Source organism: Chrysemys picta, chromosome 1, assembly GCF_011386835.1.
Source record: "Chrysemys picta bellii isolate R12L10 chromosome 1, ASM1138683v2, whole genome shotgun sequence".
Taxonomy (NCBI): Eukaryota; Metazoa; Chordata; order Testudines; family Emydidae; genus Chrysemys; species Chrysemys picta.
The window spans coordinates 151,287,091-151,313,144 of NC_088791.1; the positions used below are offsets into that span (position 1 = coordinate 151,287,091).

The 26,054-nt window shown below is 47.9% G+C and overlaps 1 protein-coding gene across 1 annotated transcript; it reads left to right on the forward strand.

Moving 5' to 3' along the window:
- The first annotated feature begins 13,647 nt into the window (after positions 1-13,647).
- On the forward strand, positions 13,648-16,288 carry LOC135976580 (uncharacterized). The gene is made up of 2 exons (XM_065573151.1): positions 13,648-14,609; positions 15,604-16,288. Exons 1-2 carry the CDS (start codon positions 14,033-14,035, stop codon positions 16,077-16,079), a joined length of 1,053 nt encoding a protein of 350 aa, XP_065429223.1. The 5' UTR covers positions 13,648-14,032; the 3' UTR covers positions 16,080-16,288.
- The last annotated feature ends 9,766 nt before the right edge of the window (positions 16,289-26,054 follow it).

Below are 26,054 nucleotides of genomic sequence, written 5' to 3' on the forward strand. Positions count from 1 at the left end.
TGGTGGACAGAGTTTATAACAGGGACACACAGCAGTGCCACATGAAAGTTAAGGAGCTCAGGCAAGGCTACCAAAAGACAAGAGGTAAATGGTCACTCCGGATCAGAGCCCCATTATTGCCGCTTCTATGATCAGCTGCATGGCATTCTAGGGGGGGACCATACCACTACCCCACCACTGTCCATGAACATCTGCGAGGGGGGGGGGAGGGAGTCTCATGTAACAGGGAGGAGGATTTTGTGGATAAGGAAGAGGAGGAGGAGGAGAATGCACAGCAGGCAAGGGGTGAATCTGTTCCCCCGGCAGCCAGGACCTTTTCATCACCCTGGAGCCAATACCCTCCCAAGGTGGGATCCCCAATCCGGAAGCCAGAGAAGTCCTCTCTGGTGAGTGCACATTTGTAACTACAGTACAGGGTTTAAAAGCAATAGTGTTTAATGTTTGATTTGCCCTGAAGACTTGGGATGCATTCGCGGCCAGTACAGTGACTGGAAAAGTCTGTTAACGTGTCTGGGGATGGAGCAGGAATCCTCCAGGGACATCTCCATGAAGCTCTCCTGGAGGTACCCTGAAAGCCTTTGCAGAAGGTTTCTGTGGGGGGGCTGCCTTATTTCGTCCTTCACGGTAGGACACTTTACCACGCTAAGCCAGTAGCAAGTAGTCTGGAATCATTGCAGCGCAAAGCATGGCAGCAAATGGTCCTGGGTTTTGGTTGTATTCAAGCAACATTGGGTCTATATCTTTCTGTGTTAGCCTCAAGAGAGTGATATGATTTATGGTCACCTGGTTGAAATAGGGGAATTTTTGTAAGGGAACAGTAAAAGGACCCCGTTCATGCTGGGCTGTTTGCGCTTGGCTAAGGGATCATCATTGAGAATAGCCACGCGGTGGGGTGGGGGAGGTGTGTGCTGCACATCCACCCGAAAACCGCAGCCCCTCCTTTTAAATGTGAAACCCAACCGGCATTGCTTGCTATGGGAAAGGAGGGCGCTGCAGTCTGAAACCCTTCCCATATGTTATGAAGGCGTAAGAAGCCAACCCCACGTACCCATTTGCTTAACATGGCTGCCTGGAAGCTGAATTCAGTTGCCCAGCCATGTGTGATGTGTGACCATACCAGTAGGCGCTCAATAAAAAAGGCAAAATGCGACCTTGTACCTAAAGCACATATGCTGTCTGCCCTCCTCCCCAAGTTTCATATCCTCCTAACCCAGATGCCCAAGAACACGGGGGGAGAGGCTCCGGGCACCCAGCCACTCCACTCCAGAGGATGGCCCAAGCAACAGAAGGCTGTCATTCAAACAGTTTTGATTTGTAGCTACAAATTTGATTTGTGGCTACAATAAGCAATGGTGACCTTGTCCTTCCCTCTTCCACCACCCCACCCAACCCGGGCTACCTTGTCAGTTATCTCACTTTTTTTTTAATTAATAAAGAATTCATGGTTTCAAAACAATAGTTACTTTATTCAGCTGTGATTGAAGAGAAGAGGATGGTTGGCTTACAGGGAATTAAAATCTACAAAAGGGGCAGGTTTCCATCAAGGAGAAACACACACAACTGTCACACCGTAGCCTGGCCAGTCATGAAACTGGTTTTCAAAGCCACTCTGATGCACAGCGCACCCTGCTGTGCTCTTCTAATTGCCCTGGTGTCTGGCTGCTCAAAATCGGCCACCAGGCAATTTGCCTCAACCTCCCACCCTGCCATAAACGTCTCCCCCTTACTCTCACAGATATTATGCAGCACACAGCAAGCAGCAATAACAATGGGAATGTTGGTTGTGCTGAGATCTAATCTAGTCAGCAAACAGCGCCAGTGAGCTTTTAAATGTCCAAAGGCACATTCTACCACCATTCTGCACTTGCTCAGCCTATAGTTGAACTGCTCCTCACTACTGTCCAGGCTGCCTGTGTATGGCTTCATGAGCTATGGGAGCAAGGGGTAGGCTGGGTCCCCAAGGATAACTATAGGCATTTCAACATCCCCAATGGTAATTTTCTGGTCTGGGAACTAAGTCCCTTCTTGCAGCTGCTCGAACAGCCCAGAGTTCCTAAAGATGCGAGCGTCATGCACCTTTTCCGGCCATCACACGTTGATGTCGGTGAAACTTCCTAGTGATCGACCAGTGCTTGCAGCACCATTGAGAAGTACCCCTTCTGGTTTACGTACTGGTTGATAAGGTGGTGTGGTGCCAAGATAGGGATATGTGTTCCGTCTATCGCCCTGCCACAGTTAGGGAATCCCATTGCAGCAAAGCCATCCAGTATGACCTGCATTTTTCTCAGAGTCACTACCCTTGATAACAGAACGTCGGCGATTGTACTGGCTACTTGGATGACAGCAGTCCCCACAGTAGATTTGCCACTCCAAATTGATTCCCGACTGACCAGTAGCAGTCAGGCATTGCAAGCTTCCATAGGGCTATCACCACTCGTTTCTCAATGGTCAGGGCAGCTCTCATCTTGGTATTCCTGCGCTTCAGGGCGGGGGAAAGTAATTCAAAGTTAAAGGAAAGTGGCCTTATGCATGTGAAAGTTTTGCAGCTACTGTGAAATCATCCCATACCTGCAACACTATGCAGTCCCACCAGTCTGTGCTTGTTTGCCGGGACCAGAATCAGTGTTCCACTGTATCAAGCAGCCCCACTGCCGCCATGATGTCCCAATTGCCACAGCCCATGCTTTCAGGAACATCTGTGTTCATGTCCTCCTCACAATCGTCCTCATGCTGCCGTCTCTTGACCAGGTTCTGCACATACTGCAGGATAATGCGTGAAATGTTTACAATGTTCACAACAGCAGCGGTGAGCTGAGCGGGCTCCATGCTTGCCATGCTATGGCATCTGCCCGGGTAACCCAGGAAAAAAGGCCCAAAACAATTGTCTGCCATTGTTTTCACGGAGGGAGGGAGGGGAGAGTGACGACATGTACCCAAAACCACCTGCGACAATGTTTTTCCCCATCAGACATTGGGAGCTTAACCCAGAATTCCAATGGGCAGTGGAGACTGCGGGAACTGTGGGATAGCTACCCATAGTGCACCGCTCCGTGAGTCAATGCTAGCTATGGTATTGAGGACGCACTCTGCCAACTTAATGCACTTAGTGGGGACGTACACAATCAACTGTATAAAATCGATTGCTAAAGATCGACTTCTATAAAATCGACCTAATTTTGTAGTGTAGACATACCCTTAGAGGCCTGCCCTTTTAGCTAAGTTTGAGCTTTCACTGGTGAAGGTTACAAGCTCAATACCCCCTGCTGAGTGTCTGTAAGTTTGTTATAGTTGCTCCTTATGTAAAAATGTTCGCAGTCTAGAGTGGCAAGGTTTTACACCCACTTTGCAAAGTGCGAATGACTACATATGGCCATGGGGAATCAGTCCCCTAGTCCTTGGTGTTATACTGCCCCAGTGGATATTATATTTTAAAATTCCAGGGCCTCTTTTTTTGGGGAGCAGTTTAATTTACCTATCTCCCCTGTTGCACACTAGAGTCCATGTTTCCATACTGCTGATTCTAACAGTGCTCTCCAGTGGAGTAACTTTGGGGTCCTATTTCATCCACTTGCCACATTTTTTTTCCCTGGAAGTGGACATCATTTTCCAGATGCTATAGGAGTATCTTGGTTCTCTTTGCTGATCTGCATGCCACAGAAACCCACTGCACCCTCCTTGCACAAGAATATTATTTTATTTTCATACAGTATAGGGCTAGATATTCATTTATACCAGGCATAAATATAATCACTCTTAAAGGCTTCCTAGTTTCCAGGATCTGGGAAGTTTCAAAGAAATCCATACTGATTAGTGCCCACTTGAGCTTTCCTACAGGTTGGCTCTCCAGATCAACACAGGTTTCCAGTGCAGCCTCACCCTCTGGGTTTCACCCTGCACTGCTCTTGGTACAGGACCCAAGGTGGGGAGAAAGATAGCTTTACAACACCTTTCGAGCTCCACAATTCTGGGGCCAGTCGTGATAGGACTAGGCCTTGATGTAAACTAGAGCAATTTCAGGGCTGCTCTAACTTACACCTGGTTGCCTGTGGTCCCAGGAGGCTATCGTGGCTGATAATATCTATTGCAGAGAGGTTCTCCATGCTTTCCCTGCTGTGTGCATTCCCCCCTTTCTGATGTCTGATGTGAGCACTTTGTAAAACCTGGGATGGTTCTCTGACACAGGCTCTTTTGAGTTGTTCCATAGGCGTAGTCAGGAATTTTAATGGGTGCTCCCAGGATTACACATCTACGGTAAGGTAGAAAAGTTCATAGAACATCAGGGTTGGAAGAGACCTCAGGAAGTCATCTAGTCCAACCCCCTGCTCAAAGCAGGACCAATCCCCAACTAAATCATCCCAGCCAGGGCTTTGTCAAGCCGGGCCTTAAAAACCTCCACGGTCTTTAGCAATCGATTCTACCACCTCCCTAGGTAACGCATTCCAGTGCTTCACCACCCTCCTAGTGAAATAGTGTTTCCTAATATCCAACCTAGACCTCCCCCACTGCAACTTGAGACCATTGCTCCTTGTTCTGTCATCTGCCACCACTGAGAACAGCCGAGCTCCATCCTCTTTGGAACCTCCCTTCAGGTAGTTGAAAGCAGCTATCAAATCCCCCCTCATTCTTCTCTTCTGGAGACTAAACAATCCCAGTTCCTTCAGCCTCTCCTCACAAGTTATGTGCTCCAGCCCCCTAATCATTTTTGTTGCCCTCCGCTTGACTCTTTCCAATATTTCCACATCCTTCTTGTAGTGTGGTGCAAGTTGTGCAAGGCTGTTGGCAGCCTGATGTGAACCAGGTACTCACCCCCAAAAGCAGGGTGTGTGTTTGTGCATGTGTCTATGTGAACTGTCACTGGGCACAGAGCCACTGTCCCATGCAATGATGGAAAAATGTCAGTCCAGTTGTCTCATGCAGTCAAAGAGCAAACCCACCTCAGGAAAATTTGCCATAGTGGCCAATGCCCTCCTTGAGTAATTTGATTACTCTTCCCTGGAAATGGTAGATACGTCACTGGTGCATCAGTTGGCACATCCTGTCATTCACTCCCTTATCCTAGGGGATTTACTTGCTTGTTATTCCCTTGATTGAAGTTGGAGAAGAGAATATCACAGTCATTCCCAGCTAAAGGAGAAAGGAGTGGAGGCCCATTCTGAGCCCTTTGGTTTGATTTCATATTTATGAAACAGCTTGAATGTCAGCTTGAGTGAAAAATGACACCCTCCCCAGCTTCTCATATTAATGCCCGTGGCTTCCATCAGTTTCTTTAGAAAGGCAGATTGTGGTTTTTCCTCTCTCTCCCCAAAGGCAACAGGGAAAGATGAATCGGACTGATAGATGAGACTGCAAATGCTGAGAAACTGATCTGCTGACAGGGAAGGGAGAGAGAGAACGGCTTATAATGATCATGACTTGATTATATTTATAATGTACAAGCAGAATAAAATCCAGACCAGAAATACATATGCTTGGTGCTTTAATAGGACCAATTTCAAAAAGGTGAAAACAATTATGATCCATATCAAGTGGGAGGAATAATTCAATCAGAAAAAATGTGAATGATTATTGGGGATCATTTAAGAACACCTTACTAGATGCCCCAAAAGCCACAATCGAGGAAGAAATCCATACTGGTTAAAGAAACAACCTGGTTTAGAGGCAAAGTGAACATTTTAAAAAGTATATAACAAATAGAAGAAAGGGGAAGTTGATATTAATGAATATAAATCAGAAGTTAGGAATTGTAGAAAATTGATAAGGGAAGCAAAGGGTCATAAGGGGAACTCTATGGCCACCAGAGATTAGGACAATAAGTATGAGTTGTTGAAATATATTAGAAACAAAAATAATCCTGACAATGATGCTGGTCCATTACTAGATGGAAATGAAAGAATTATCAATAATAATAATGCAGAAAAGGCAAAAGTATTCAAATATATTTCTGTTCTGTATTTAGAAGAAAAACAGATGATATAGTCTAATCATATGGTGATAACACTCCTTCTACTCCATTAATATCTCAGGTTCATGTTAAAGAGAAGCTACTAAAGCTAGACATTTTTAAATTAGCAAGTCCACATATCTTGCTTCCAAGAGCTTTAAAAGAGATGGCCGAGAAGCTTGCTGGACTGTTAATGCTGATTTTCAATAAGTCTTTGAGCACGGGGAAATTCCAGAAGACTGGCAGAAAGCTAATGTTGTGCTTCTTTTAAAAAGGAGTAAACAAGATGATTCAAGTAATTATAGGTCTGTCAACTTGACATCAATCCTGGGTGAGATAATGGAGCAATTGATACAGGACTTGTAAGGAGTTGAAGGAGGGTAATATAAGCAATGCAAATCAACATGGGTTTATGGCAAGTAGATACTGTCAAACTAACTTGATATCTTTTTTTGATGAGATTACAAATTTGGTTGATAAAGGTAACAGTGCTGATGTGATATACATAGACATCCGAAAGGCGTTTGACTTAGTAATGCACAACATTTGATTAAAAAACTAGAACAATATAAAATTCATGTGGCACACATTAAATGGATTAAAACGGATTGGTCTCACAATGTAATTGTAAATGGGGAATCGTCATTGAACAGGGTATGTTTCCAGTGGAGTTCCACAGGGATTGGTTTTTGGCTCTATGCTATTTAACACTTTTTGAATGACCTAGAAGAAGACATGAAATCATCACTGATAAAGTTTACAGAGGACTCAAAAATTTGGGAAATGGTAATAATGAAGAGGACAGGCCACTGATTTAGAGCGATCTGGATCCCTTGGTAAACTGGGCACAAGCAAACAATATGTGTTTTAATAGGGCTAAATGTAAATATATACATTTAGGAACAAAGTATGTAGCCATACTTACAGGATGAGGGACTTTATTCTGGGAAGCAGGGACTCTGAAAAATATTTGGGGGTCATGGTGGATAATCAGCTGAACACAAGTTCCCAGTGTGATGCTGCAACCAAAAGAGCTAATGCAAACCTGGGATGCATAAACATGGGAATCTCAAGTAGGAGTAGAAAGGTTATTTGACCTCCTCTGTATTCGGACTGGTGCAACAACTGCTAGAATACTGTGTCCAGTTCTGGTGCCCAAAATTCAAGAAAGATGTTGATAAATTGGAGAGGGCTCAGAGAAGAGCCACAAGAATGATTAGAAAATATGCCTTATAGTGATAGACTCAAAGAACTCAATCTATTTAGCCTAACAAAGGGAAGATTAAGAGGTCACTTGATTACAGTCTATAAGTATCTATATAGGGAACAAATATTTAATAATAGGCTCTTCAGTCTAGTAGAGAAAGGTATAACATGATCCAATGGCTGGAAGTCGAAGCTAGAAAAATTCAGACTGGAAACATGGCATACATTTTTAACAGTGAGGGTAATTAACCACTGGAACAATTTGCAAAGGGTCACAGTGGATTCTCCATCACTGACAAATTTTATATCAAGATTGGATGTTTTTTCTAAAAGATCAGCTGTAGGAATTATTTTGGGGAAGTTCTATGGCCTGTGTTATGCAGAGGTCAGACAAGATGATCACAATGGTCCCTTTTGGCCTGGGAATCTATGATGAGACAGAAAGACAGATTTGGGGGAACAGCCTTCACTGATGAGAGAAAAAGAGCTCAAAAGAGAGATGGGGAATGGCTTATTCTGACAGAAGAGACATGATGTGAAAAAATCTTTATTCACTATAAAACATTTTAAAAAGTGTTATAAACTATTGGCTATTATGCATGACATGATACACACTGACAGGAATAAATACAGATGAATCCACTCTATGCAAACATTACACCTGAATCACTAAGGCATCACCATCCCCAAGTTCACCCAAAATTTTATTAAACATACCTGCTAAACCGAAAGGTGTCCAGAGTACAAGTCAGTTTATAAAAGGGATAGTTAATCTGCAGCTGAGTCATGATCAGCACACAAAACAGCCACAGCACAGCACACCTTTCCATCACCGTCATTCTGTACTTATAGGATTTCAAAACAGCCAGTAACAAATTGTCCAGGCAGGAAACAGACTGTGTGCCACTACTATATGTCATTCCCAGAATAAACAGGGGCCTGGAATAAACCAGTCCCAATCTGCTGAAAAGTTTCCACACACAAAAAATCAGAGAAAGGAATCAAACAGGGGCAGTGAAGGAAAAAATAAAATAATAAATGAATCTGAGACTGAGCAGAAGGGGGACTGCACGGATATCTTGGGGAGGAGGCCAAGCACAAAGTGAGTGGTCGGTACGATGTCATGCTAGATCTGCCACTGTAAGTCACCCAAGCACTTAAGGAAAGGGAGCTTGTGCAGCACCCTCCAGGCCAGGGATACAGAGTCACCCAGGGACAAATGCATCCTGCAGGAGGTTTAAGGGAGATCAGAGAGGGTGGCATGATGTTGCATCTTGACACAGACACAATAGAGCTGCTGTTTGCTCCTAGCAGGAAAAGGAATGTGTCTACCTAGAGCTGGCCAAGACTCAGAATTTCCAGTTTGTGGGAAATGTCAATATTTTGAAATTTGGTTTTTATATCAATTTGGCCTTCGGGCTAATGCAGATCTCAACAATCCATGTTGGGACTGTCTCCTGCTGGCCCCACATTGTCCCAGCCTGTTCCTCTTGATTCTGGGGCCCCATATGCTTAGCAGGGTACCCTGAGTCAGCAATGCAGGGGCAAGACCACTTCAGGTGACCTGGCTCCCCAGAGAAGAACTACTCTGTACTCTCTGTAGTGGCAAGATCCGTATAATCTGTCCCATCTATGTGGTGGTTCAGACCACATTTAAAACTTGCTCACCAGGGCCGGCTCCAGGGTTTTGGCCGCCCCAAGCAGCCACAAAAAGAAAAAAAAAAAAGCCGCGATCGTGATCTGCGGCGGCAATTCGGCGGAAGGTCCTTCGCTCGGAGTGGGAGTGAGGGACCGTCCGCCGAATTGCCGCCGAATAGCTGGACCTGCTGCCCCTGTCCGGAGTGGCCGCCCCAAGCACCAGCTTGCCAAGCTAGTGCCTGCAGCCGGCCCTGTTGCTCACGGTTATTTAAATCTCATAAACCTGATGATCTCTTGTAATTTTAACTCAGTTTTCAATACACCACCATCCCCATTTCTCTAGAAAGACCATTGCTTTCCCTTGTTACGGTTTTAAATCCAAAATGGGAGGTGGTGGTTGTTTATTTATGTGTTAGCTGAGCTTTTTTAAAAAACATTGGAGAAAATGCTTCCTTGGAGAAAAACACCACTTCAAAGGGTCCCCTAACCGCATGATCAGGCAGCTCAGAAAACACAAGTGTTTTGTTTTTTTATTTCAGATTTCTTAACTGCCTCTCCCCGGCAGAACCTGTCACTGACATGTAGCTACACACCTCAGTGTGGATGCAACTTCCTTTTCACCGCAACATGTAGCTACACATACCCTACACGCTGCTGCCAGTAGTGTATAGTGTAGACATACCCGAAAATGCTCCCAAAAATAGAATGTCACACACTTTACACTGGCATAAATGACTGCACAAGGTGCAGTGCAATGGAGAACCAGACCCCTTTATTTGAAGACAGATCCCTTTAAACTCACTTAAACACATTTAGGGCGCTGGAGTTCAGACTACAGGGGGCGTGAACTGCAGTGTACACCAAAGTTCTGCTCTGTAACTCCCCCGTGCAGATGCTGCTAGTGTGAACTAAAAATTACCTAGTTTGCGTTAGTCCTCTTCAAACAGGACTAGGTTAAGATAATGCAAACTGGGTACCTGGTCATGCTAGCAGCAGCCACCTGGGAGAGAGACAACATAACACTGTGGTACATGCTGCACTTCCCACCCCTGTAGTGCAAACTATGGGGGTATGACAACTAAGCATTAAGACCCCTGTGGACCTACTCACACTCCGTCCCTTGCTGTGGAAAGTCTCACTGTCCCAATGGTGGTTCCTGGGAGGAAGACCAGTTTCAAACCCTTATGCCAGCCCTATGCCAACTGGAATAGTCCTCTGCTCAGGGGGTATCCTCCAAGGGCCCTGCCACACCCTTCATGCTGCCAGAGTGGCATAAACCGCAACCTTTGCATATCGGGGAATTGGGCCTATTGACCGTACAGCAGGCAGAAACCTGGAGGCTCAGTGCCACTTCACGCATCTAGCATGGCATTGAAACATTATTCCTAGGAATGAGCCTAAGCTACAAAATTCATATTTGGGTCCAGATTTCAAATCCCAGCCCCAAAGATGAGGGGAGTTTGGATTCAAAGGGTTGATTCTGACCCATCTTATGACCCTGCTATATACATGACACTTTCACCCTTCCCGAGAAAGCAAACAGCAAAGGCTGCTGCGATCCTGGGGTGGGAGGAAGGGGAGGAGAGAAATCACATAAAATCTGTAAAGCCCTAAAGAGAGCTTTTTTATTGGAACTGTCTCCACTGTGGCTATATGAATGGAATATTCCATTCTGATTGTCGGAAGAGGAGGTGTTGGGAGTGGAATTCTGTTGGTAATTAGAATGTTCCAATCTGATTGAAGGGGGGGTGGGCAGAAGCAAATGTTCAACAAGTATTTCCCTTGTCTCCACCTCCGTGTGGCCAGTTTTGCTGGCAGTCGGGATTTACGGGCCGAGTTGTAGCTGGGATCCAGATGGAGCTTTTACTCTAGCCTGAGTCATTACAGCTCCATAACAACTGCTTGCCGAGCTCAGCAAAGGGCATGGGAAAGTACAATGTGAAATTACCTCGATGCTTGAGCACACATGAGCCCTAAACAAACCTGAGCCTAATGCTGAATCACTGTACCTCAAATGCTAATTAAATATCTGACAGCAATTCTTTTATTAACCCTACCCAGTCAAGACATGGCCAGGGACTTCGGAATTGGGCCCATGGGCTGTTCAGGCTTCCACTTTGAACTCTCTGCTTACAGGACTTAATTAAATGACCCAGTTTATAGCTAGGAAGGCAAAAAAACCCTTTCCCCCACTTCCATGTCCACCACCATTCGAATAATGTTTGATAACATTGTAAATATTGTTCTGCACTTTTGGGATCCCCAGAGGGACATTAGAAGATCCGCAGGTGGATTTCTTCCCCACCCCATGTTTTTGCATATTGCTCAGCTTTCTATAAAAATGTGCTACAAGGCTTTGCTGCTCTGGGGGCAAGATGACATTGGCAATACAATGCAAGGGGGCTGAGAGTGTTTCGAGGAGGGAGAGAGCGGTACTTTCTGGGTGAAAGATTCTGCAGCTGCAGAAGGCCCCATATGCAGCTGAAATACCCTGGCTCCTTGGTGCAAAGGGGATGAGAATAGGGTTACCATACGTCCGGATTTTCCCGGACATATCCGGCTTTTTGGGACTCAAATCCCCGTCCGGGGGGAAATCCCAAAAAGCCGAACATGTCCGGGAAAATCCTGGGCCAGGGGCTGGCCCGGGGCCGGCGGGTGCGCCGAGCCGGCGGTGCCTGGCGGCCGGGGGCTGCGCCGGGCGGCCGGGGAGTGTGGGGTGCGCTGGGCCACCGGTACCGGGTGGCTGGGGAGTGCGCCGGGCCGCCGGTGCCGGGTGGCTGGGGAGTGCGCCGGGGGTCGGGGAGTGCGCCGGGCCGCCGGGGACTGGCGGTGCCGTGGGGTGCGCCGGGCCGCTGGCGGTGCCGGGTGGCCGGGGAGTGCGCCGGGGGTCGGGGAGTGCGCCGGGGGTCGGGGAGTGCGCCAGGCCGCCGGTGCCGGGGGGTGCGCCGGGCCGCCGGGGGGCGTGCTGGGCCGCCGGGGACCGGCGGTGCCGGGGGGTGCGCCGGGCCGGCGGTGCCGGTTGGCCGGGGGGTGCGCCGGGCGGCCGGGGGGTGTGCTGGGCCGCCGGGGACCGGCGGTGCCGGGCGGCCGGGGGGTGCGCCGGGCCGCCGGGGGTGCTGGGTGGCCGGGGAGTGCGCCGGGCCGCCGGGGGGTGTGCTGGGCCGCCGGGGGTGCTGGGTGGCCGGGGAGTGCGCCGGGCCACCGGGGGGTGCGCCGGGCCGCCGGGCCGCCGGGGACCGGCGGTGCTGGGTGGGCCAGGGGCCCGGGGCTGCTGGGCGGGCCAGGGGTGCTGGGCCGGGGACCCGGGGGCCGGGCCGGGGGTGCTCGACCGGGGGCCCAGGGGCCGGCAGTTCTGGGCGGGCCGGGGGTGGTCGGCCAGGGCCGGAGCCGACCCAGGCTGGAGCCGCTCGGGGGCCAGCCTGGGCCGCGCCTCCTCCCCCCCCCCACCCCCCCTTACCTGCTTCAGGCTTCCCGCGAATCAAATTTTCGCGGGAAGCAGGGGAGGGGGCGGAGACTTTGGGGAAGGTGCGGAGTTGGGGCGGGGGCGTGGGCGGGGCTGGGGGCGGGGCCGGGACCCCGTGGAGTGTCCTCCTTTTGGAGGCCCAAAATATGGTAACCCTAGATGAGAAGAGATGTACCACAGCCCCCTTTGTTTCTATGGCAGCTCTCTCCAGGAGGCTATGCCTACATTAGGAAAACATGTAATTTATTAAAACGTGTTAGTTGGCATGTTTTTAAACACTACTTAGCACCGAGCATAGACCAGGTTTAAAAGTGTTAGGGTGTCATGGTCAACCATAGACACCATGACCAGTGAATTTATTTTCATAGGTGTTAAACATGTGTCTACTCAAGTGATTGAAAATAAGTTAGTTAAAACATTGGCTAATGCATTTTCAAACACATCCTGTTCTCGTTTGGACAAGTCCTGTGGGAACATGGGGACGGGGATGCAGACAGACTGGGGAAGTGGCAAAGGAGAACTGAGTGGGTTTGTGCCCTATATAAAAGGGCCACTAATTGTAAACCCCATGTAAGGGGGCACAACAGGTCACCGCTATTGACCTGGGGCTGTAGAACTATGAAGTATACAGTCTCACAAGCCTCTGATGTACTACCACAGGGCTCAGGGGAGAATTCCATCTCCCCACCCCTGAATTGGTCCCTTGCACAAAGCAATGGGGGTGGGGAGGTGTAACTACAAGCTACTTATTCAGAGAGTAATATTTCCATACACAACAGTCGTTACAGTAAGAGCAAACTATTTACTGTTTAATTTTGAACGGTTAATATTCATCAACTGCTTATGAAAATACTTGACCTGTAATGATGACAAATATACTGGCTAATAAAGATGGAAGAGGAGATCCTCTTTGTGAATGCGAAATCAGAAGAGTAAAGAAAATTACATTTAAAAGACTTCATTATGCCATTAAATATGTGAAATGACTTTTTCTACTCCGTTTTAATTTTGGCATATTTCTTTTTTAAATATCCCTGACACTTTTACGAGATGGGGATATAAAGAGGCATCAGCTGCTATAGCAAGAAGAATTCTGACTTACTGTATCCATCACCCGGACAGAAATTTCCATTTCATTTATCATTAAGAAAAATCAACAATATTTCTGCCCATTACTATAATTTTTATTTTCCATATATCTATAGAGAGCGAGATCTGTATAGTGGTTCAAAGGCATCATATAGGATCAAACCCTGAAGCCCTTACTTAGGGCTATGTTGTATCTAGTCCTTGCATGAATGTGCCAGGAGTTCATCAGAGTACAATTATGTGGGCCAGCATCTTGGCCAACACACTGGGGATGGAATCGGGGACCTCCAGAGCTAAAAACCTAAGGCCTGGTCTACACTAGGCGTTTATGTCGAAGTTAGCGCCGTTACATCGAATTAACCCTGCACCCGTCCACACCGCAAAGCTATTTAGTTCGACATAGAGGTCTCTTAAATTCGACTTCTGTACTCCTCCCCGACGAGGGGAGTAGCGCGAAATTCGACATGACCATGTCGAATTAGGCTAGGTGTGGATGGAAATCGACGCTAATAGCTCCGGGAACTATCCCAGAGTGCACCACTCTGTTGACGCTCTGGACAGCAGTCCGAGCTCGGATGCTCTGACCAGCCACACAGGAAAAGCCCCGGGAAAATTTGAATTCCTTTTCCTGTCTGGGCAGTTTGAATCTCATTTCCTGTCTGGACATCGTGGCGAGCTCAGCAGCACTGGCAACGATGCAGAGCTCTCCAGCAGTGATGGCGGTGCAATCTCAGAATAGAAAGAGGGCCCCAGCATGGACTGATCGGGAAGTCTTGGATCTGATCGCTGTGTGGGTCGATGAGTCCGTGCTTTCCGAGCTGCGCTCCAAGAAACGGAATGCAAAGATCTACGAAAAGATCTCTAAAGACATGTCAGAGAGAGGATACAGCCGGGATGCAACGCAGTGCCGCGTGAAAATCAAGGAGCTGAGACAAGGCTACCAGAAGACCAAAGAGGCAAACGGACACTCCGGATCCCATCCCCAGACAGCCCGTTTCTACGAGGCACTGCATTCCATCCTAGGTGCGGCTGCCACCACTACCCCACCACTGACCGTGGACTCTGAGGATGGGATATTGTCCACGGCCGGTTCCTCGGACATGTTAGCGGACTGGGAAGATGAGGAAGGAGATGAGGAGGACGAGGCAGTCGACAGCGCTTACAACGCTGATTTCCCCGACAGCCAGGATCTCTTCATCACCCTTACAGAGATCCCCTACCAACCGTCCCCAGCCGTTAACCCGGACACAGAATCTGGGGAAGGATCAGCCAGTAAGTGTTTTAAACATCTAAACATTTATTTTTAACAGAACAGGAATATTAAGAATAACAAAAATGGGTTTCTCATGATTAGTTTGCCCTAGGCGCTTAACGTTTCAGTCCTGGGCAGTGCAACTATTGAAAAAAAATCTAACAATGTCCGGTTTAGCATGATTGTTCTGCCCAAGCCGCTCTACTGTTTAGTCCCTGCCAGTGCAGCTACAGTAAAATGCGGTCTATATGTCCGGGGATAGAGCAGAAATGCTCCTGGGACATCTCGAGGAAGCTCTCCTGGAGGTAATTGGAAAGCCGTTGCATCAGGTTCCTGGGGAGAGCGGCCTTATTGGGTCCTCCGTAGTATGACACGTTTCCGCGCAACGAGACAATCAAGTACTCAGGGATCATTGCCCTGCACAGCAGGGCGGCATACGGCCCTGGTCTTTGGAGGCTTTCCCGAAGCATTCTTTCTTTCTCGCTGTCTGAGATCCTCATCAGGGTGATGTCGCTCATGGTGACCTGCTTTGAATTAGGTAGGGGAATGTTAGTGTTGGGACTGCTTGCCCGTTCCTTTACAGAACTGTAACCGCTGGTTTGCAGCCACGCGGTGGAGGCGGGAGAGGGGCAGCATACAGGGATCATTCCCGGGGACAGCTGCGAGGGGGTGGGACAGGGGCAGAGTTCCTGCTTGCCGGATTGCTGGCAGCAGGGACTGACATTGCTTTCAATGTGAAAGGAGGCCAGTGCTAATATTAAAGTTTTAAGCTGCCACAAGTCTACGGCTTACCATGTCTGCCTGCTACACAAATTCCGGTGTCCTGCCCCGCTTCTCAGATCTGCAGTGCAAGACCCCAGGCACTGAATGCGAAGGCCGAGAATTCGACCTTGTCCTGAGTGCGCATGTGATAGGTGCTGTGCATGGTCTTGTTCACAGAGAAAGACTATGTTCTTTGTTCACAACTACATTTATCTTTCTGAGGAATTCACTCCCTTTTTCCCATTTCCACAGCCACATCTGCGACTGTCTCACAACCTAGCCTGGCATCACACTCCCAGAGGCTAGCGCAGATTAGGCGTAGGAAGAAGAGGACACGGGAGGACATGTTCTCGGAACTTATGGGCTGCTCCCGAGCCCAGGCAGCACAGCAGACCCAGTGGCGGGAGAACTTGTCCCAAATGCACCAAGCACACATGGAACGGGAGGAGAGGTGGCGGCAGGAAGACCAGCAGGCGACTCACACGCTGCTTGAACTAATGAGGGAGCAAACGGACACGCTCCGGCGCCTTGTGGATGTTCTGCAGGAACGGAGGCAGGAGGACAGAGCCCCACTGCAGTCTATCTGTAACCGCCCTCCCCCGCCACCAAGTCCCATACCCCCCTCACCCAAAGTGCAAAGAAGGAGGGGCGGCAGAGTCCGTGCAAACTCTCACTCCACCCCTGCAGAGAGCTCTAGTAGCAGAAGGCTCTCATTCCCCAAAATTTGACAAGTTCTTTCCTTCCCGCCTCACACAAGCCCCCGTCCAAGTTTCACCTCCCAGTTCCATGTGTAGTTGCTAATAAAAAATACGTTTCTGTTAATTACTGTTTCCATCATGTTCTTTTGGAGGAGGGGGGGAAGGGGGTTGGTAATTGGACAGGACAGTCACCTTTGGCAGGGTACATAGGCGGGGGCAGGTCCAGCAGCAGGGCACATACACAGTGCAGTCACTAGTTACCCTGGTCAGTCTGGGAGGTGTTCTGTGGTGGGGGGTGGGTTGCTCTGTGACTTTGTGGCGGGGGAGGGCAGTTACAAATCTTATGCGGCGGTCCTTATCCTGGATCACAGAGCCACGCAGCAGGGGATCTGTAACCGTCCTCCCCCTGCCACAAAGTCACATAGCCCCCCCATACACACAGTCCCGATCAGGAGGGGTGACAGGCTCCGTTGAAACAACCAGTCCACCACAGCGGAGCCTGTCAATCCTGGAGTTTAGAAGCATCATTTGCGTCACTACACTACACCCGCTCCCCACCACAGTCTGCCTCCCAGGTTTAAAACATTCCCGCGAAAACAGTAATAAAGAAAACGGTGTGCATTAACAAAGTAGAAGTGATTTTATTTCTAAACGTGTGTTGGAAGGGGGTGAGGGGGGTATGTAACTGGAGAGGATAGTCAACATTAACTGGGTAAAGAAACGGGGGCAGGTTCAGCTTCTCCGTACACTAACTTAAAAGTCACAGGTTACCCTGCTCACTCAGGAACTTTGCTTTCAAAGCCTCCCGGATGCACAGCGCGTCCCGCTGGTCTCTTCTAATCGCCCGGCTGTCTGGCTGGGCGTAATCAGAAGCCAGGCTATTTGCCTCAACCTCCCACCCCGCCATAAAGGTCTCCCCCTTGTTCTCACAGAGATTGTGGAGCACACAGCAAGCTGCTATAACAATGGGGATATTGGTTTCGCTGAGATCACAGCGAGTCAGTAAGCTTCTCCATCTCCCCTTGAGACGTCCAAAAGCACACTCCACCATCATTCTGCACTTGCTCAGCCGGTAGTTGAAGAGTTCTTTTTCACTGTCCAGGGTGCCAGTATAGGGCTTCATGAACCAGGGCATTAGCGGATAGGCTGGGTCCCCGAGGATGACTATAGGCATCTCCACATCCCCAACAGTTATTTTGTGGTCCGGGAAGTAAATACCTTGCTGCAGCCGTCTAAACAGACCAGAGTTCCTGAAAACACGAGCGTCATGAACCTTGCCCGGCCATCCAACGTAGATGTTCGTAAAACGTCCCCTGTGGTCCACCAGTGCTTGCAGCACCATGGAAAAGTAGCCCTTTCTGTTAATGTACTGGCTGGCCTGGTGGTCCGGTGCCAGGATAGGGATGTGAGTTCCATCTATGGCCCCACCGCAGTTTGGGAATCCCATCGCTGCGAAGCCATCTATGATCGCCTCCACGTTTCCCAGGGTCACTACCTTTGACAGCAGTACATCAACGATTGCCTTGGCTACTTGCATCACAACAATCCCCACGGTAGATTTGCCCACGCCAAAGTGGTTCGCGACTGACCGGTAGCTGTCTGGCGTTGCAAGCTTCCAGAGGGCTATGGCCACTCGCTTCTGGACAGTCAGGGCTGCTTGCATCCGGGTGTCATTGCGCTTCAGGGCAGGGGACAGCAACTCACAAAGTTCAAGGAAAGTTCCCTTCCGCATGCGAAAGTTTCGCAGCCACTGGGATTCATCCCAGACCTGCAGCACTATGCGGTCCCACCACTCAGTGCTTGTTTCCCGGGCCCAGAATTGCCGTTCCACAACATCCACATGACCCATTGCCACCGTGATGTCCTCGGCGCTGGGTCCCCTGCTTTCTGAGAGGTCTGTGCTACTCTCAGACTTCAGGCCCTCACCGCGGTGCCGTAGCCTCCTCGCCTGACTTATCTGCATCTGCCTCTGGGAAAGGTGGATGATAAGCTGCGAGGCGTTGAGAACGGCCACAACTGCAGCGATGGTCGCAGCGGGCTCCATGCTCGCAGTGCTGTGGCGTCCGCGCTGTCACTGACTAGAAAAGTGCGCGAACTGATTTCCCGCCGGCGCTTTCAGGGAGGGAGGGCGGGAGTGATGGACGGATGACGACAGTTACCCAAAAGCACCCTCGACACATTTTTTTTACCCAGAAGGCATTGGCGGCTCCACCCAGAATTCCAATGGGCAGCGGGGACTGCGGGAACTGTGGGATAGCTGCCCACAGTGCACCGCTTCCAATGTCAACGCTTGCCCCGTTAGTGTGGACTCACAAAGTCGAATTACTGTCCTTAATGTGGACACACACGTTCGACTTTGCAATATCGATTCCAAAAATTCGATTTAAGTAAAATCGAACTACTCTCGTAGTGTAGACATACCCTAAGTCTCTACTTCTTGGGTTAAAGAGGCAGGCTCTTCAGTAGACTTTCAAACTCTGAGGGTTATGGACAGAGGGGGCATACCTGGAAGGGGGTTGTATGCTTTCCCTATACAGAGGATGCTTGTCCTAAGCTCCTAAGGCTCACAGCAGTTTGAATGCCGGACAAGCCCCAATTTATGTGATGGCCACCATCTTGGCTGATATTGCAGGTTGAATCAGGGACCTTCAGAGGAAAAAACATGAATTTCTACAGCATGGACTAAAGGGACAGGCTCTGAAGCTGGTGCTCTCACAGACTTGTAACCTCCATGTCTCAGGCACAGTGGGGGATATGGAACACCCAGGGCCGGCTCTGGCTTTTTTGCCGCCCCAGGCAAAAAAGCCTCCGGCTGCCCCCCCCCCCCCACGGCAGGGGAGGGTGCGGGGGGTGGGGGATGGCGGCCGGAGCCCTGGGGGGAGGGCGGTGAGCCCCGGCCGGGGTTCCGCTCTCCCCGGCGGCTGGGGGAGGTCTCCGGGGGGGAGGGCAGCCGGAGCCCTGGGAGGAGGGCGGAGTGCCCGGCTGGGGCTCCGCTCTCCCCAGCAGCCAGAGCGCCGGGAGGAGGGCGGCGAGCCCGGCTGGGGCTCCGCTCTCCCCGGCAGCCAGAGCGCCGCACCGCGCCGCCCCCCTCCAGGTGCCGCCCCAAGCACAAGCTTGGTGGGCTGGTGCCTGGAGCCGGCCCTGGGAACACCCACCCACTTCACAAGGCTCGTAGAGCCACTCCAAAGGGGAGAGGAGGAGCCAGAGCCAGGCCATGCTTTCCACTTTTCACTGATGAGCACCGCTGATCAGCTATAGAGGAGAGCCCATTAAAGAGTGGAACAGCATCTGTGCTCCCACTGGAAGCTCTAGGAGGTCCTATGTATCCCTGGGCTACAATGCCTTCGTACTATTGAGGTATGGTGTCTTTCACCCCACCCAACACAAGGCTGTGACTTTAAGGTCCTATCCTGCTCAGTCTTTATTTACTCAAGTGGAACTTTCACTGAAACCAAAGGCACAAATCCTGGGGGTTCTTACTTGGGTATTACTCAGACATAATTTTCAGTGACGTTACTGGGAACTTTGCCTGATTAAGGACTGTGTAAAAACTGAGCAACAAGGCTCAGGATTTGGTTTGTTCAGAATATTCATTGATTTTTTTAAACCTATTTATTTCCCCTCTCATGTTAATTACAGTGTTAATTTACACAATTAATGCTAGCTTTTGGCAAGATGAGGCAGCCGCTCTTTATTAAAATGCGCCTTTAGTTACACAACCCTTCATCACAAAACCGGGTCTCTTCTGCTTAGGTTATTGTAGTGTGCTCATCATTATGGTGTTTGAGCCCCACACACCTCTTCAGCACACCTAAGGCATGTTTCATATCTAGGTCTCCAGATATTACAGAGTTCTATTCTGTTCTCCAGGCTTTGATATCACTATAAACCACATATAACTCTGTGCCTGTCACTTGCTGAGGAAGGAGTCACCTGGCTGGTAAGCCAGGCTTTTTATTTTCAAGAGACAGATTTTCAAAATACCTCACGATCAGTTTTTGAAGAATTCTGGACTCTCACCTCTGGTGCCGAAATGGAAGCTAAGCACTGTTGAAAATCTGTCCCCACTTGTGGGCGCTGCTGATTTCTTTTGAAAATGCTGGCTTATGTGAACCCAGTGAGCCTCCAGGATTCTTTACATTGGCTGTAATGAGCTATGGATTAGGTCCTAAGAGCACAGAGCTTGTAAGCAAGGGGCTCCAGGCAGGGTCATGAGCCAAATGTGTGTTTAGGGTATTTCCTTATGAAGGTGTGATGAAAGGCATGTTATGGTATCACCTCAACCTCTTGTGCCAGCCCCTTTTAGTGTATGTCTACACTGCAGCTGGGAGCAAGCCTCCCAGACCAGGGAGACAGACTGACAGTAGTGGGGCTTGAGGTAGTGCTTTATTTTTATCAGCATGGATGTTGCAGCACCAGCAGAGGCTTGGACTAGCCACCAGAGCTCAGACCCATCCTACTAGAACTAAGCCTCCACTGGTGCTGCAAGATCACACTGCTATCTTCAGTGCGCTAGTCACACAAGTCTGTCTACCTGGGCTGGGAGGTTCACTTCCAGGTGCATTCCCTGAAACACCTGACAGAAGGGTTGTATTGTGTTCACAGACCTAGTTTTCTAACCACAATAACATTCTTTAATGCAGGGTTGTTGAGGTTATTTTGGCTTGTTTATTTTGTTTGTTTTTTTACAATGAATCACTGGCCAAATTCTGCTCTCGCTTACACCACTATAAATCTGGAGTAACACTAATAAAAGTCTCCACTCATAGAAAGCCACCATTCAATTGCCATTGTAAATCTGGAATAACTCTACTGAGGTCAATGGAGTTATTCTAGATTGACACCTGAGTGACTGAGAGCAGAGTTTGGCCCTTATGCTTTAGTGCCTATATCTAAGAATTGCAGATCCTCCAAGTCATGAACACTGCTGACACTCTTTCTAGTAACAGAAGTGAGCTCATGTCCCTCACTTACTATGCTGGCCTTTCACTAGCCCCCAATGGCTAGCCCTAAAGATGGCCTGTAAATTTCATCAAGCTTTAGGCACTCTTAACAAATCAGTATGGCCCTGAAGCCTCCTCCTTACAAAACAGACAAACACGGACATAGAGTACATACCAATCCATCTGTCCAGTTCATTGCTGATTGTCTCAGCACTAGCTCAAGGGCAGCATACATTGCTTCAGCCATGTGAACCTGCCCCTTTCCACTCAGCGTCTCTCTATACTTGGTGAGGGAAAGATAGTCCTACATCTTAAGGAGCACTCAACTGGAAGAGAACAGAATATCCTTGTGGAGAGCTCAAAGACTCTAATGCAGGGTTTGCATTATTAGTAAAAATACACCAAGTGCACTGCTGGGATAAGAATAGGTGAGGAAATTGTACAGTAATACACTCTCCTGATGTTACCCAATAATGCCAGCTTTAAAGGTTAATGTAATTTAACTCACTCTCAGCTCTTACACTGAAATAATATATCAAGGATTCCTCTATAACTAGATAACAGGTACAGGATGCTTTATGATAAACACTGACAATAAAATAGAAAGGAACTTTACAATGTTATGCTTGCATGAATAGTAGGATAACCCCCCTGTGTATGTGTGTGAGAGAGGCAGAATCCTTGGCTTTTATTCTATCAGATAGGTTTATACATCTGTCTTGTGGTGTTACTCAGTACAGATACCATGGAAATATATTGACATATTTTGCATATTTCTGTGCAAGTTCACATCATATTCATGCTGCCAGAAACAAGCTGCACTTTGCAAACTACAGATGAGATATGGTGATTTTCATCAGCTTATACTAGCCAAATCTGACCAGAATGAAATGGTCTAGCAAAAAGCCCACCCCGACCCTAGGGTTTTCCCCTATACAGTTTTGACGTCTTACTGCTAACCATGCAGGTGTCAAAGCTCTTCAAAAAAGGACACAAGACCATTTTCCAGTGGAAAGGGTTAGACAAGTTAGTAGAAGAGTCACTGCTTCTCCTTCTATAATGCATATAAAGTACAAACACAGATTTTATGGGGTATGATGGGGCTTCATTAATAAATATTGATAAAATACTTTGAGATCTTTACATTAAATGCACTCAGAAGTTGAAAGGGAGGATTTGAGTGTACATGGTGGCAGTATTTTATTATTAATAAAGTCATAAAAACATAAAAATGGCCATACTGGGTCAAAGGTCTAATCTAGCCCAGTATCATGTCTTCCAACAGCGTCTAGTGCCAGATACTTCAGAGGGAATTAACAGAACAGGGTAATTATAAAGTGATCCATCCCCTGTTGTTCAGTCCTCACTTCTGGCAGTCAGAGGTTTAGAGACACCCAGAACATGGGGTTGTGTCCCAGACCATCCTGGCTAATAGCCACTGATGGACCTGTCCTCCATGAACTTATCCAGTTCTTCTTTGAATCCAGTTTTTCTTTTAGCCTTCACAATATCCCTGGCAATGAGTTCCACAGGTTGTGCATTATGTGAAAAAGTACTTCCCTATGTTTGTTTTAAACCTGCTGCCTATTGATTTCACTGGGTGTTGCCTGGTTCTTCTGTTATGTGAAGGGGTAAATAATACTTCCTTATTCACTTTCTCCACACCAGTCATGATTTTATACACCTCTATCATATCCCCCCCTTAGTCTTCTCTTTTCCAAGCTGAACAGTCCCAGTCTTTTTAATTTCTTCTTATATGGAAGTTCTTCCAAACCCCTAATCATTTTTGTTGCCCTTCACTATACTTTTTCCAATTCTAATTTATCTTTTTTGAGATGGGGCAACCAGATCTGCATACAGCATTGGAGGCATAGGTGTATTATGGATTTATATAGTGGCATTATCATATTTGCTGTCCTCTTTTCTATCCCTTGCCTAACGGTTCCTAACATTCTGTTCGCTTTGTTGACTGCTGCTGCACATTGAGCCGATGTTTTCAGAGAACAATCCACAATGACTTCAAGATCTCCTTCTTGCATAATAACAGCTAATGTAGACCCATCATTTTGTATTTATATAGTTGGGATTATGTTTTCCCATAAGCATTACTTTGCATTTATCAACATTGAATTTCATCTGCCATTCTGTTGCCCAGTCACCCAGTTTAGTGAGATCCCTTTGAAACTCTTCACTGTCAGCTTTGGACATAACTATCTTGAGTCATTTTATATCTTCTGCAGATTTTGCCACCTCACTTTTCCAACATATTCATAAATGATCTGAACAGCACAGGTCCCAGTACAGATCCTTGGGGTCCCCAATGTTGACCTCTCTCCATTGTGAGAACTGACCATTTATTCCTACCTTACCCCCCCCCTATCTTTTAACCAGTTACTGATTCATGAGAGGACCTTCCCTCTTATCCCATGACAACTTACTGTGCTTAAGAGCCTTTGGTAAGGTACCTTGTCAAAGGCTTTCTGAAAGTCCAAGTACACTATATCTACTGTATCATCTTTGTTCACTTGCTTGTTGACTCCCTCAAAGAATTCTAGTTGATTAGTGAGGCATGATTTCCCTTTCTAAAAGCTACATTGACTCTTCCCCAACAAATCATGTTCAATTATGTGTATAATTCTGTTCGTTATTATAGTTTCAATCAATTTGCCTGGTACTGAAGTTAGGCTTGCTGGCCTGTAATTGCTAGGATTGCCTCTGAAGCATTTTTTAAAAATTGGCATTACATTAGCTACCCTCCAGTCATCTGGTAGAGAGTCTGATTTAAGCAATAGGTCACATACCACAGTTAGTAGTTCTGCAATTTCATATTTAAGTTTCTTCAGAACTCTGGGGTAAATACCATCTGGTCCTGGTGACTCATTACTGTTTTATTTATCAATTAGTTCCAAAACCTCCTGTACTGACACCTCAATCTGGGACAGTTCCTCAGATTTGTCATCTAAAAAGAACGGGTCTGGTGTGGCCCTTTTAAAAATTTCTGCCTGTCTTGCTATCCCTCTTCTCTCTAAATCTCTCCCTCCTTTCCTTGCAATCTGTTCCTTTTCCCCTTCCTCTTTTCTCTTGCCCCATCACTCTCTCCCTCCTCTTTTAATTTCAATTCTCCTTTTCCCCTCTTGTGTACCTGATTACTGGGAGCACCTTACATCAAAGTACACAAGCTTGAAATTTACAGAACCTGTCAGCACTGAATGCATATCCACACCACACCAATTTAACTCCTTGTGACCTGCCCCAGCATGCACTGATCTAATATAAATCTGCAACTGATTCTCTTGAAATAGGTTCTTCCTTGTTTGTGCCAAAAATCAGGATCAGGCATCTGGAGGGGATGCTTCAAGACATAACAATACTTCCTTTAATCACTCCTATTAGAATCAAGCCCCCAATTAGGTGAAGAATTGCTTGCTACTCCCCACCACCCTGGGATCAGTAGAAAGAGATCCCTGTCTTTTTCCTTTCCCCTGTAAGTTTGGGATCTGCCTGAACAGACTCACTTGTGTCTGTGTGGAGTGGAGGAATGCTACGACGCTACCACAGGGTTCCTTACACCTTCTCGTCTGCTTTAGCATCTCTCAAATGACAATAAAGTGTAATTCCTCCTAGCAGAGAGTAACCATGGAACAGAAAGGAAACACGAACTCCTGCTAGCTGAGCTGGTACCAAGAAGTCCTGAGAAGCAGTAGCCCTGCATCACTTTTACTCTGTTACCTTCCAAGTTAGTGGAGCTGGGGGCCTTAGACCTGCCAAGTCCTTATGATGGCCATGGACTACGTGTTCCCAAACTCACCTTTTTGTCTGATAAATCTTCCCCCATTGGTGCCACTGATGCCAACAAAATGTAAGCAGGGTCCCAGGTGCTTGTAAATTTTCTAGTCATGCTGTAATACAGACCTGCTTATAGAAGGTCTGCCTGACCAACACTGAAATCCTTGAGAGGTGTCAAATCCCTGGCACCGAGAGCATGGTCATCAGGGCGCAACTTCGCTGAGTCAGACATGTGGTCTGCATGTAGGTTTCCCGTATACCGAAAGCAGTGCTCTACAGCCAGCTGAGCACAGGAACCCTCTGATAGGTCAGCCCATCCTCAGATATAAAGACACCATGAAGGCCAACCGCAGAGCATGCAAGATAGACATTAAAACCTGGGAACTCGTTGCACTGGACAGACCCAGATGGAGAGGTCTGTGCCATGAGACCATGTCCACTTTCAAGGTGTGGCATGTGAGGTCTCTGCAGGAGAAGAGAGCACGCTGTAAGGCCCACGCCTCAAACCCACCCACCACCACCAGTTACACTTGCAAGACACGTAACTCCATTTGCAAATCCAGGATTGGACTCACTTCCCATGTGAGAAGCCATAAAAACAAATAAACCTAAACCTCAAGTCAATATTTGCTGAGCACTCATCCATTGAAACAATGGGGGAATCCATCCTCATCCTCATGACCACTTGACTTGGACTTAAAAATGCCCTAATGCCTCATCTACATGAGCATTACTAATTTTGCTACTACAGAGTGGTACCTCAGCCCACAGCCATGGGCCCTAAGAGGCTCTTCTAAGCAGCTGAAATATTTCTTTGGGTTGGTCTGTAACAGACTGGTTTAAATCCGGACCCAGAACTCCCTATCTGAGGGGCCAGCAGAAAAAATATTGGGTCAACAGAAAAGACCAGTGCCCTTGGCACAGGCAATGCCAAAGGAGCTAAAATGATGATAAAACAAACCTGACAAACAGATAAAAGAACAGAACTGATGATGCAGAGTTAATAGGCCTAATCCTTTGTAATAGCATGAGTCAGAAGCAGAAACGTAGCAGAGGAGTCAGGGGAACATAAACTCAGAGACAGGGAGGAGGGGCAAGGCCATGGGGGATTGGAGGAGGAGGGCCCAGATCACATAGACTTTTAGAGGTTTTTTTTACATTATGCAGAGGCCCTGACATGCTCCACCTTTACCTGGCACCCAGTGTGATACCTCAAAAACCTGTCCCCTGGTGACTCTGCTCCTCTCTTCCAACTCAAAGTCTGGCGATGAACCAG

Bases quoted from the DNA above. Each gene is read 5' to 3' on its own strand.
- LOC135976580 (XM_065573151.1), top strand. From the start codon at position 14,033: ATGCAGAGCTCTCCAGCAGTGATGGCGGTGCAATCTCAGAATAGAAAG. The intron at 14,610-15,603 runs GTAAGTGTTTTA...CCATTTCCACAG, and splicing joins ATCTGGGGAAGGATCAGCCA to CCACATCTGCGACTGTCTCA.